The sequence below is a fragment of the Anticarsia gemmatalis genome, chromosome 30 (genome assembly GCF_050436995.1).
Source record: "Anticarsia gemmatalis isolate Benzon Research Colony breed Stoneville strain chromosome 30, ilAntGemm2 primary, whole genome shotgun sequence".
NCBI classification, from domain to species: Eukaryota; Metazoa; Arthropoda; class Insecta; order Lepidoptera; family Erebidae; genus Anticarsia; species Anticarsia gemmatalis.
In genome coordinates, this window is record NC_134774.1 from 3,430,525 (window position 1) to 3,445,039 (window position 14,515).

The 14,515-nt window shown below is 34.8% G+C and overlaps 1 protein-coding gene across 1 annotated transcript; it reads left to right on the forward strand.

Moving 5' to 3' along the window:
• Positions 1-368: 368 nt before the first annotated feature.
• On the forward strand, positions 369-7,542 carry LOC142985536 (cytochrome P450 307a1-like). The gene is made up of 2 exons (XM_076133763.1): positions 369-805; positions 4,852-7,542. The coding sequence occupies exons 1-2, from the start codon at positions 424-426 to the stop codon at positions 6,075-6,077; spliced, it is 1,608 nt and encodes a 535-aa protein (XP_075989878.1). The 5' UTR covers positions 369-423; the 3' UTR covers positions 6,078-7,542.
• Positions 7,543-14,515: the final 6,973 nt, after the last annotated feature.

Genomic DNA, 14,515 nt, shown 5'->3' on the forward strand with positions numbered 1-14,515 from the left:
TAAGAGAAATATTCGTCTGGAAGACCTAATTTTCTCGTATCTTATTGATAAAATTGTTACCAAAAACTGTATTTTATCAACATAAAAGCTACTTCTTTATAATCACCTTAAAAATATTATTTAAAAAAGACAGAAAGCTCTAGAAAACATTAACTTAAAAGTCTATAAAAACTTAACTAAACTAATTTTAAAGTAATTTCACTTTAATTAAACACCTATAAAACAAAATCAAAGCTTCATCACAAAAAAGTAACTGAACAGCAAAAATATTGTTTATTCGTCGGCCATATTGTGAATTCAAATACCGAATGCAAATTCCCGCGTATATATACTGCCGTCTCTCGTTCAGAAACTCAGTGCCTGCGGAATATTCGTTCCCGCCAGACTTAGTCACTCAAATAAAATCTTTTTTTAAAAGAAAAAATGATGGGTGCACTAATCCTATTGGCCGTCTTTTTAATAGCGGTTTATAAACTATATTTTAATAATACCGTTACTTTGAAAAAATCGACTAAATTTGGCGATGGAAAGACGGTCAGTTTAAAGCAAGCTCCAGGGCCGACTCCACTCCCTATAATAGGTAGTTTACACCTACTAGGAAAGTGTGAGTCTCCTTTCCAATCCTTCACCGAGATTGCAAAGGAATATGGCGATATATTTAGCATCCAACTGGGAGCAACTAAATGCTTGGTCGTGAACAATTTAGAACTTATTCGCGAGGTACTAAATCAAAATGGTAAATTTTTCGGAGGACGACCTGACTTTTTGAGGTTTCATCAACTATTTGCCGGCGACAGGAATAATTGTGAGTATTTTTTATTTATTTACCTTTTTTTAACCTATTACTGTCCCACTGCAGGGCAAGGGTCTCCTCTCGGAATGTGGGAGCGGTTAGGGGTCAACTTAAACCACTCGGTCATCACTGCTTTTTATTTATTTACTTTTATTAAAAGCAGATTTATTCATTTATAAATATCGTTTAAAGATATTCTCTATAGATAATCGGGGCTTATTCAGGGCTTAACCGTCTTATCCCGAGAGACCCTTGCCTAGCAGTGGGGCAATTTGACGACGATCCATTTAGTTGAAATACTTTGACACTAGTTTAACTGTATCTTTCATAAGCTTTCATTTATTTTTTAAAGCGATATTTTTTTGAGCACTGTTATCTCATAAATACTTAAAAAGGAAAAATCTACTAGATTTATTCTGACATTTTTTTTCAAAAGCTTCTATAAATATTATTAATTTGTAAGCGTCCGTAGCGTAGCGGTTAAAACGGTCACCATGTCACTGCAATAGCGCTATCTGATCGTGGGTTCGGTTCCCACAAATATTTGTATGATGTCTTATTGTTTCGGGTCTGGTTGTACTTTGTGTCCGTTGTTTGTATGTTAATAAAATGATTTAAAGTTTGGCAACCACTTATCACTATAAAAATAAATACTAGTTTTCGCCGCGGTATCGCCTAGGTTTTTAAAAAGTATACAGGAAACCAAACCTTAATAAATTATACCCTAAAACCTTCCTAAAACTCTATCTATTGGTAAAAACCACACGAAAATCGGTTCAGTAGTTTCTGAGTTTAACTTAAACAGACGGATTGACAGACTTAAAATACCTCATTTTATATCATTTAGTATAATAATAACTATGAATGCCTATAAAATTAAATTTTAGCAAAATAAGCGTATTTCTAAATTCGCTTAATTCATAATTTTACTACTGTTTATAAATGTAATTTGATATTACGAAATTTTGATGTTATTGAATTATCTGGAAGGCCTAATTACTTTCTTGCAATTAAACTGCCTCCGTGGCGCAGTGGTTAAGGTCGCCATGTCGCCACGCATTGCGTCGGGAGGTCGTGGGTTCGATTCCCACAACAATTATTTGTGCGATCCACAAATAATTGTTTCGTGTCTGGTTGTACTTTGTGTCCGTTGTTTGTATGTTTGTAAAAGTCCACACAAGAGCAATTCTTAGTGCGGGAGTTGTCTTTTTCAAAAAATATAAGAAAGAAATGCGTTTTATAAAAGGTGAGACAATTCTGTTGTTAATGTTTATATATGAGTTTAAATATGCTTATAAATATATTAACTACCGCTAAATGTACCTCAGAAACCGGGGATAAGACGTGCAATAGTAATAAATAAGAACTTTTTACACAATCTGACAGTTATGAATGAATGAATGGATTCCTTTGCCTGTATCTTAAAAAAATCTGCACTTGTCTATTGCTAGGCGGGAGCAGGAAACGATTATAAGATTCTATTATCATTGATTAAGTTAATAATGGATGAAGTTTTTATGTCCTAGCTTCTATTTCAGAAGGAAATGAGTTTTTCTAAGCATTTTCTCGAGACGCTCATAGCCAGCTGCGCTTACCGGTCGGTAAACAATCTGTGGGTTAAGCAATCTTGGCGCGGTCATTCCATAGATGGGTGACCACATAGTGGTACTTGAAATGAGCGTCTCCGTGCTTCGGATGGCACGTGTATCGGTCTCGGTTGTTAAATTATAAAAAAGTCTTTTCGCATTATAGTATGTATGAACTTGTAATAAAATCTCTTTGGTTTCAAGAATCACAAATGAGTACACGGTTCATTAGGTTTCTTTCAGTGAGCTCGTGAGGTGCCCAAATATCGAGCTTTTTTGTGTAGAGATAAGATTTTATTACAAGTTCATACATACTATAATGCGAAAAGACTTTTTCCCCGACATAATACATATAAACACTTTTTATGAGTTAGACCACACGTATACTACGCACTGAAATATTAGACCTAGAAATAAGACCTAAGTCTTATTTAACAGATAGTCTACTAATATAATAAACTAGCAGCAACCCGCGTCTTCGTCCGCGTGGACTTTCTTCAAAACATTTAATATCCCACTGCTGGGCAAGGATCTCTTACCGTAATGAGAGAGGGGTTAGGCCTTGAGTCCATCACGCTGACCAAGTGCGGGTTCGGAACTTTGCATACCTTCAAAAAAATGCGTTAAATAACTTTTAAGTATGTAAGGTTTCATCACGATGTTTTCCTTCACCGTTATAACAAGTGATCATTATTTCTAATAGCTGACCCGCGCAACTTCGCTTGCGTCACATAAGAGAGAATAGGCAAAAAATTCCCCGTTTTTGTAACATTTTTTACTGGTACTCGGCTCCTATTGGTCGTAGCATGATGATATATAGCCTATAGCCTTCCTCGATAAATGGGCTATCTAACACTGAAAGAATTTTTCAAATCAAACAAACAAACTCTTCAGCTTTATAATATTAGTATAGATACACATGTTCTTTTTATATGAAGACTGTTCCTCTATTATCTATGCCTTATGCTATTTGTCCTTGAAACCATAGAGTATTGTTACTAAACACTTTTATTAGTTCGCGTCGTATTTCTAGTCATATGATGAGAGATACTGAATACAGGCATGTTTTAAATAATATCCTACTAATATTATAAATACGAAAGTTTGTGAGACTGTATAGATGTTTGTTATTCTTTCACGCAAATACTACTGAACCGATAACGATGAAATTTGGTATGTAGGTAGCTGAAGACCCAGAATAGCAGATAGACTTTTATCTTTAAGCTCCCGAGGGATCGGAATTTACAGGGGAAGGGTTACCACGCTGACGAAGTCGCGGGCGGCCTCTAGTTAAATACATAAAAAGAAATAACATAAAAAAGCAAGCGAAATCGCAGTAAAACGTAGTATTAAAAAAAAGTGCGTAATTAATAAAATGACGTGTTCAAATAGGCATAGATAATAAACGTCTGTGCCTAAAAAATTTAACACTACACTCAATTGTTTATGCTACTACTTCCTGCTTGCAAAGTGTATGAAATATGAAACCTTCTTACATGACATAGTTAGAGAATAAATGCTTATTATTGAAATATTTTGTTTTTGAATAATAATTTCAATTTAATTTGGGAATTTGATGATTTTTCGCGTTTTAGCATCACGTGTAAAATTCCCGCGTGGTTTTGTGCGCAATTTATAATTTTGAGATTGTTCTCATGTAATGAAAACATGTCGGTAAATAAAATAAAGTTTAATCCATTAATGTCCCACTGCTGGGCAAGGGTCTCCTCCCGTAATGAGGTAGGGGTTAGACCTTGAGTCCACCATGCTGGCCAAGTGCGGGTTGGGGACTTTGAATACTTTTAAGAACTGTATTATTAAAAAACTCTCAGATGTCTGTTAGTGAAATGAATACTTTTAAATGTCATTAAACAACTTTCAGATGATCATTTGATTCCAAACTAAGCAGATATTGCACTTAACCAAATAACATACTTGTAAATACATACTTATATAGGTAGATACTTTTACAACCGGGCATAGAACAGATAGATACTCGTTCTCATCACATAAATATTTGTAGCGGGTAGCCATCACACGTGGCGCTACGGTTATTGTTAGGCGGTGGCCATGTTAACCACTGTGCCAACCGTGAAATACATTATAATAATATTTTAACGTTTAATTTTATCTAAATTAGTTTAGACATTAAGCCACGAAAACTAGTAGTCAACCCGAGAGTTTATTGTATTAGAAGGAATTACGAAAAGTTATTATCATGACTTCTAACAAAAATGAAAGAAATTAACTTGTGTAAAGTTATTTATATTAGAAAGAATCTTTGGTTTTAATAGCTTAGATTTTAGTAGTTTTAGTCTAGGTACATAGTACTTCTTCATATTTATTTCATAATACAGTAAAGTAGATTAACAATTTTACTTTCAAAATTGTACTTATTAATTATTTATATCAATCCAACTACATCTACTCACCACTAGATGGCGTTACTAACACCATTCTCTATTGTTACAGCACTAGCGCTCTGCGACTGGTCAAACCTTCAGCTGAGAAGACGGAACCTTGCCCGGAGACACTGCGGCCCCAAACAACACACGGACAACTTCGCACGCATCGGAGACGTCGCCACCTTCGAATCAGTCGAACTTATGCAGACTTTGAAACAAATTACAAGGAATTCTACCGCTGCGGTCAATTTAAAGCCTATTTTAATGACTACAGCTATGAACATGTTCAGCCATTACATGTGCAATGTACGCTTCGATGACAACGACGCAGATTTCAGAAGAATCGTCGACCATTTCGACGAAATTTTCTGGGAAATCAATCAAGGATACGCCGTCGATTTCTTGCCGTGGCTCTCTCCGTTCTACAAGAAACATTTGGAAAAACTCTCGAGCTGGTCGCAGGATATCCGTTCTTTTATACTGTCAAGAATTGTTGAACAACGAGAACAGAATCTTGAGACGGACGGCCCTGAGAAGGATTTTCTCGATGGTTTATTAAGAGTGTTACATGAAGACCCGACTGTTGATAGAAATACTATAATTTTCATGCTTGAAGACTTTTTAGGAGGTCATTCTTCGGTAGGAAACCTTGTCATGTTGTGCCTCACAGCTGTGGCTCGAGACCCTGAAGTTGGACGCAAAATTCGAGCTGAATTAGACTCGGTAACTAAAGGAAAACGGCCTGTGAACTTGCTCGATAGACCGAGCCTGCCGTACACTGAAGCCACAGTCTTAGAGTGTCTAAGATACGCATCTTCCCCAATCGTACCACACGTAGCGACAGAAAACGCTTCCGTCTCAGGTTTTGGTGTCGAAAAAGGGACTGTAGTCTTCATAAACAATTATGAATTAAACATGTCTGAATACTACTGGCAAGAGCCTGAAAAATTCGACCCAACAAGGTTTTTGGAGAAATCAAAAATGCGTGTCAGGAGGAATTCTTTCAGTGATTCAGGGATGGAGTCTGATGGGGAACGGCCAACGAAAACTGAGGTAGAGAAAGAAGTTTGGTCGGTGAAGAGAAATATTCCACACTTTTTGCCTTTTAGTATTGGTAAGAGGACGTGCATCGGTCAAACTTTAGTTACTACTATGAGTTTTGTAATGTTCGCGAGTATAATGCAAGAGTTTGATATCGGCGCAGAAAACGCGGAGGATTTGAGACAGAAGCCGGCGTGTGTGGCTCTGCCTAAAGACACGTATAGCTTGTATTTGGTGCCCAGGAAACATTAATGTAAGATTCTACTGTTATGTGTTCCGGTTATATACATTTTGTGTACTTTAAAACAGTTTTTTGCAAAGTCTTGTAGTTGAAAATTTAAGTTGATGTTTTTTTTATTTTGGTTGATACGAAAGTAGAGAAGTTTTTGGAAATTATTTGTCTCTGATATAGATTTTTCTTGTAGTGACAAGGATTTTGGTTTAAATGTAAATTAAACTGTTCTCGTGAAAAATTCGTTTCATATAATTTGGAAGTATCTTTTTTTAGTTGCAGAGTTTAGAGTCATTTAGTAAAAAAGTTTTATTTGATAAAAAAAATATTTTTAAGTAAATATAAATTTCTAAATTAGAGAAAAAGACTGTGACTTGACAGACTGACGGACATAATTAACAAAAACATAATTAGATATTTTTTAACAAACCACTTTCTTTAAATTAACAAATTAAAATCAACGCGTTTTGACTCAAAAGTTTTAAATAGAAGTAGAGACTGCTAAAATAGTAATTTCAATGTTTTGTCTAAAGATTTTTTGGTTGCTAAATTAAATAAATTATTAAAAAATACACCAGAACACATAACAGCAGGAAACAACGCTCAAAGTAATTTATTTCTCGAAGTTAATACAATTTTTGTAACTTATTATTTTTTGTATTTTTGAATGATTATCGAAATTCATGCATTTATTCACCGGCACGAAGCGTCTGTATGTAACGACTGTATTTTGAACTAAGGATTATCGCTTTCTGTTCAGTAGTAGTAGTTTTCGCAGTAAACTTTAACTTATGAAAATATTTTAGTCGTAGAATAGAAAAGTAGTGGAAATTGAGCATTTAAAAGTTCCTGAAACTTAAAATCTCGTCAAAATTGGCTGTTATATAAGTAGAAACCGTTTTTTTTTGTTATATTTCACGATTGGACTTTAAAATTGTTTATAGCGCCATCTAGTAGTGAGTAGTTAGAACTAGTTTTGATGAGTTCAAAATTATTATTTCATATTTTTTTATTCTGATGTGTGTGTGAGATGAATTTCAAATAGAACTGGTTAGTAGTTAATAAGTAGACGTAATAGGGGAATACTGTAAAAAACTCTTATTAATTTGGTAGAAAAAAGTATTTAAATATTAAAATTAGAATTCAACAATGTTATTTTTAAACTATGGCGGATTTCCAAAGAGAAAAATATTTTAGTTTTTTGTATTTTTTTTATCTAAATTGTTTTAAACTGACTTCATTTTGAATAGAAATTTAATAGAATTTAATCTCAAAAAAACATTGTAATCTTTAAATATTAGTATCAGATTTTTGGAAATATTTGTTTTAAGAAAGTGAAAAGTTGGGAGAAAGGAATATTTTTTGTGAAATATTATGACAACTGCAATAAAAATGGCTGACTATATATCGATGTAGATTTAGTTGAAAACTTGTGATTCGTAGATAAATAGATGTTGAAATTATAGATTACATTTGCATATGAAATTTTTGTTTTATTATTTATATTAAAAATCCCTTTTATCATCACTAGAGGCCGCCGGCGACTTCGCCCGCGTGGAAACCCTTCCTGTGTAAATCCCGATCCCTCTGGTACTCCGGGATAAAGTCTTCTGCTACCTATATACCAAATTTCACCGTAATCAATTCAGTAGTATTTGCGTGAAAGAGTAACAAACATTCACATATACATACATACCTACTCATACTAACAAACTTTCGCATTTATAATATTAGCAGGATGTTAAGTACGAACATACATAATATCACGCTTTTTTCTCATAGGGGTAGGCAGAGACCAAAGAACAACACAACAATGATAAATAAATAACTTTTCTAAATGGCTACAAATAATTGATACATTAATTGAGGGCAACCCGCACTTGGCAGCATGGTAGACTCAAGGCCTAACCCCTCTCCTTCGTTTAGAAGGAGACCCTTGCAAAATAAATAAGTAACCCATTACTGTCCCACTGCAGGAGTGGGACAGTAATGGGTTATTTATTTATTTTATTTATGAGAAAAAAAAGCTTTTCTAAAGTAATTATAATATTTTATTTTAGTCAATTGGTTTCGTAAAACAAAAGCACTTGTTATAACCATGAAAGAAAACAACGTGATGAAACCTTGCATGTCTGAGAGTTGTTCACAGTTCTTGAAGGAATATAGTCGTCAAACAACTTGAACACGCGTAGGTGTTATCAAACTGAACGTAGACACAGTGCAGAGGACTCTCGGTTGACTGTTCTAACAATCGAGCGATCCAAGCGCAATAGTCCTCGACGTCGCGTCCTGTAATTCTTTACAAGCGGACCGAAATATCGTTCATTATGATGTAGCAAAATTATTCTAGTTGTTTGGTTCTAAAGTCTTTAATTTGCTAGGGTCAACCCTTCACTTGTTTTTGAAGGAGGCTCTTGCTCAGCAGAGATGTAAATTAATATGTACAAAGTACAACCAAATCTAAAACAATTAAATCTAAGACACAAATATTATTTAGACTACTTCCGTGGAAGTGTATGTGACTACTGAAAAAGAGGTCCAGGGTGTGATATCTGAGTCAGATAAACACCTTTTTACAAAAGCTGTTGGTAATGGCGAAACATGGGTGTATTTTTTTCACCTCTGCCTACACTTTTCGGGTATAACAGACGTAGTATTCTACAGTAATAAAATGAAAATTGTAAACTGCATATTATAAGTTTAAAGACCAGTACCACAGCTTATGATTAACTGCCAGATAACCAAACTGCTAGATAAAATGACAGCTGATGCATAAAAAAAACTGCTACCTTTTCATTTGATAAACGATTTAATTACAAAAAAATACTGAGCGTGCGTAAATGGTATCGTCGTAAGGAGACGCCCTAAAAAGATATACACAGATAATATAACAAAATAGGTAAGCCTTTTTGTAAGTATTGGCTTGCTTAAATCAATGAAAGTAAATATTTTTAAATACGCGCTTGGTGAAGTACCTAGTTAATGTAGTTCCCTCGCTGCAATAACCGTAGCGCCGCGTGTGGTGACTTCAAATCCCACCCGGGACAAATATTTGTATGATGCTCATCACACATCACACGAGTAAAATTTTTTCTGAGTCTTGTTGTTATTAATGTATCTTTACCTGATAAACATACCTAAATACATATGTACTTATATAAGTATTTAATAAAATTAATTTAAAGGTATATAAGTATGTTTATCAGTTACTTTATTACAGTACAAGCTCTGCTTAGTTTCGAATCAAATGACCGTGTGTGAGTTGTCCAATAATATTTATTTATTCTGTAACCCTCCCCTACACATTGAAAAAATAAAATTCCAAACTCTGAAAAACGCAAGAAAGGCCTAAAAGTAACATTAGAATCTATACTAATCTATACTAATATAATAAAGCTGAAGAGTTTGTTTGTTTGTTTGTTTGTTTGTTTGAACGCGCTAATCTCAGGAACTACTGGTCCGATTTGAAAAATTCTTTCAGTGTTAGATAGCCCATTTATCGAGGAAGGCTTTAGGCTATATAACATCACGCTACGGTCATTAGGAGCGGAGTAGCAACGAAAAATATTACAAAAACGGGGAAAATTTTTACCCATTCTCTTAGGTGACGCAAGCGAAGTTGCGCGGGTCAGCTAGTGAACTATAAAAGTTATGACAATGTTTCAAACACATCGTCCGCCATTTTGCTTGCATTTAATTGATGTTATTCATGTTCTTGTGACGCACACGGTTCACTTTACATGAACTGAGTAAACAACTTAGAATTTCAGATGAGAGATCCATATTGTAATTGTTTTGTTTCAAGCATTGAGATGCTGTAGGTATTTGTGAAGAGAAACTGATATGAATTATGTCGATATTTTTTTATATAGCCTGTTTCTGCGTCCCACTGCTGAGCAAAGGCCTCTCCCCTAGACTTCCAGTCCCCTCGGTCACTTGCTGCTTCCGGCCAATCTTCCAGGAACACGTCTATATCGTCCCGCCATCTCCGTTTGGGCCTTCCCCGTTGACGCCGTCCATTTATTGGCGATTTTTAGCTTTAGAAATGTTTTTTGGGGTAAAAAGTATGAAGTATCCAGGATTTTGTCTCTGTGAAAAGGAATATAGTTAAATTATTAAGTAATTTTTATATAAAGAACAAAAATATGTTATGATTTTTAGAAACTATTAAGTTTACTAATGGCCGCCCGCGACTTCGTCCGCTTGGAAATCCTTCCCGTGTAAATCCCGAACCCTCGGGGACTCCGGGATAAAAAGTAGTCTGTGTGTTATTCTGAGTCTTCAGCTACCTACATACCTAATTTCATCGTTATCGGTTCAGGAGTATTTGCGTGAAAGTGTAACAAACACACATTCTCACAAACTTTCGCATTTATAATATTAGTATGATTGTTATTGATGTTCAAAACAACCCTTTGGCTCAAACTAAAAATATACCTCTTTAATAATGTAAGAAGTCTTCCAAAACCTGTTTAGAACAGTTTTTTATTAAAATATGGCATCAAAACACAGTAACAGCCTTCACGCGACCTTACGATCCCGTTTGAACAAGACTTGTAGTTTTGTTACTCTTTAGAAATGATAAAATGAAGTCAGCTTGTTACCGAATGATGAAAAAGATTGATATACGATCGGTAGAATAAAGGTTTGGGATGTTATGTAATTTATTCGGGTTTTAGAAGCTTTTAGGAGACTATAGGAAAAAAATGTTAGTTGACTCTGTAAAAAAATTTAAGAAAAAAACCCCTGTCTTTGATTAAAATCAGTTACAAGATCATATTGCAGACTTTAGTGTAGTAGTAGTAATAGTAAATGATAAAAACTGTGTCTTTTCAATAAAATAATTCAGGTATAACAGTAATTAAATATGTATAAGTTTTCTTTTAAATAATAACATTTTTAATTGCTAGTAGCGACATCTCTTATCGAGTAGCAAAACTAACACAACTCGCAACATTTTTCTATACTTTCTAAATTCAGTCACTAGATGTCACTACACGCAATTAAAATTAGTATACCATCTTAATTTATACAAAACAATACTTTTTCATTAAAAAAACATTGAATTATCAGCAAAAAACATCGCAAAACAAACAGGACATCATTAAAATACACGGATAATGTATAATTCAATGAAAATGGCCGCTATCAATCGTCCTTATCATGAATAAAACAGAATGTGCCCTCTGGAGTTTTTTTCAGTACATTGTGGTAGGTTAGTACGAAATGAATGCACATATTAAATGTCCCAGACGATACTTTTTCATAAAACATTTTGCAAAACTGTTTTTATAAATATTATCGTCGTTATAACGTCAGGAAGAGCGCTTAGACTTTTTTATCTACATATTTTAAATTCAAAATGGCCGCGTAAAAAAATAATAGACAGATTATGGATTATTTTATTGTAGCGGTCATCTGAAAAACCCTTTTTTGTAATAGTTGGTAGGTACCATCGATGCTTTTTAGCAACAATTAGCAGTCCTGCACATGTACGTATTTACATAGTTATTATGTCGAATTAATGTTGTTTATGAGAATATTTATGGTACCTATTTGATTTTTTTTTAAATTTTCGATAGCTAGGAAGGTTAGTTTTTGGAAATATTCATGAAAATATATTGATACGTATAGGTATGGTTGATTTGAAATGTATTTAATTATAATATGATGACGAATTTTTTTTCGTTAAGTCTTTGTATGTTAAAATATCAGGCATCTTTTCAAAGTAATAATTACTTAATCATTAATAAGGTTATTTATAAGTATAATATATTATTGATACATAGGTATAAATTCGTGGAAACCATACATTTATACGTAGGAGGGTATTTGTAAGCTTTCCTTAAATTTTCCCTACTGTGTTGTGAATTTACAGTGGGGAAATTCAAAATGACTCAAATTATTTACTTTCCGCAACTTTATCCCCGTGAATACGGTTTCACGTGATGTGTGTGATGTTGGATTAATGATGATATTATTATCTATATTTTAAACATGATTCAAAGTGTGTGTAAGTTATTTTGATAAATTCTGACTTCAAGTTTATATCTACACTAGCTGACCCGGCAAACGTTGTTTTGCCATGTAAATAAAAAAAAATATATTGTCACTTAGGGGTATGAAAAATAGATGTTGGCCGTGAAAACTGTGACGCGAGATTTTTTTTTAATCTATACCATTCTCAGATCTCCTTGAACACACACAAATTATTTCATCAAAATCGGTCCAGTCGTTTAAGAGAAATTCAGTGACATACACACTTACAGAAGAATTATATATATATATAAAGATATTCCTGTATTTGACAGAAATGTTTGCTGATATGAAAAAGAAGAAGGTCTATTCACGCTACCATTACTGTCCCACTGCAGGGCAAGGGTCTCTTCTCGAAAGAGGGGAAAGTTAGGCCTGGCTGAGTCCATGCTGACCAAGTAAGGGTTGGGGACTTAGCACACCTTCATGAAAAATATCAAACTCAGTTTAAACATGCTAGGTTTCATCACGATGTTTTCCTTCACCGTTATAACAAGTGATCATTATTTCTAATACACACATCACTTGGACAAGTCATTGGTGTGTTGCCTCGGGTTCGAACCGTCGACCATTTGCGTGGGAGGTACCAACTTATACACACTCGGCTATCAATTTCCTCATGACGAATAACAAAAGAAAAAAAAGGGAATCATAAATCCGAAATAGTTAATCGTAATAGAAGTAAGTACCATAGACAAACAACTGCATCTGTTTGTACAAATGTCATTTGGATTGGCGCCAAAATGTCGGACATTTCACTAGAAGTTGAGTTTCGAAATTTTGTGAAATATAATGAGTCATATTATTATTCAGTTACCTGTATTGTGTTTTGCATTTAAATATGATATCATGTTAATTTTCTCTGATTAATTGGAAAATGTGTTTGACTGATTTCAGTTTCGCATGAAAATTAGTTGAAATTTTCACAGGTTGTGCATTGTTGTTTCTACACACAACAAATACTAAAGCTATTTAAATAATATAGAAAATTAAATAAAAATATCAAATAAATTATATAGAATAAATATTATAATAATATAGAATAAATATTAAAAATATTGCTACGTAATTCCTTTGACCGCGAGTCCAAATCGCACTTGGTCGCTTTTTACTTAATTAAATGGGAATTCAAACTTTTACGTCTTTTATATCCAAAGGTGCAGACAGAAATGTATAAAAAAACACACAGGTTTCGCCATTAATAATAGTTAGTCCCATGTATTATAGAAAGAGACTATTGCCATTTACGGAACAGTAAGGCCGGGACTCCACCAAAGCGGAGACGAGACGAGCGGAGAGGAGATGTTTTTTAAACAACCAATAGAATTGAGTTATTGACACGTCTCCTCTCCGCTCAGCTTCAGTGGAGATCGCTGTGCGGAGATGTGTAATATTTGTATGTCGCGATGGAAGCGGAAATGTGAGCTGTGCGCGGACGACGCGCAGTGGAGACGAGAGATGTGAGCGGCGTGCAGTGAGCGATGTCACCCTCCCCCCTCTCGCCCGCTAGCAACCCGCAGAACCCCGCGCGGGCGCCGGCCGGCCATCTTGCTAGTACCGTGCACGCGAGCACACGCTTTTATCGCACAGCACACAGCACACCGCACACATCTCCGCTTTGGTGGAGTCCCGCGAGCTGAAAAACATCTCTTCTCGCACAGCACACAGCACACCGCACACATCTCTGCTTTGGTGGAGTCCCGGCCTAAATCTTTTAAATAAATTTTCTATGTCACAATGTTAGTTACCGTACTCCTCCGACACGGCATGACCGATTCTCATGAAATTTTGTGAGCATATTGAGTAGGTCTGAAAATCGGCCTACATCTTTTTTTCGTACCCTTAGCAACACATTTTTTTTTATTTATTTGGCTGAATATGTTTGCCGGGTTAGCTAGTAAATATATTATGTATACCTATAATAATATTATTTGGATGAAACATTGATGTTTAAGACAGACTGGTTTACAGCAAGGTCATAAATAAAAAAAACTAGTCTAAATAAGAACGAAGTTTTGCAAACAATTTATTAAATTTTAGACTGTAACTACAGAGGAACTCGTGGCTAAGTCAGCCACGCGGAATCTCTGACGTTAAGCTACACCTGTCGAGGTTGTTCTGTGGATGGGTGATCATCTTACACATTGTTTTAAGTTCCATCGTGTTTTGGAAGGCACGTCAAATAGTGGGTCCCGGCTGTCATTTTACAAGATATTTGACAGTCGTTTAGACTAGGGTTGCGATATTGGCACTACCCTTACTTACCGTATCGTAGTTTTAAGTAGGTAGCTAGCTACATAGTAACGTACATTTGCACCATTCGTATCTAACAATAGATAAACAATATCAATGAATTATAGCCAGCGGATCTATTAGATTCTTCCTCTGCCCATCCTAATAGATTAAAGCGCGCGATATCTTA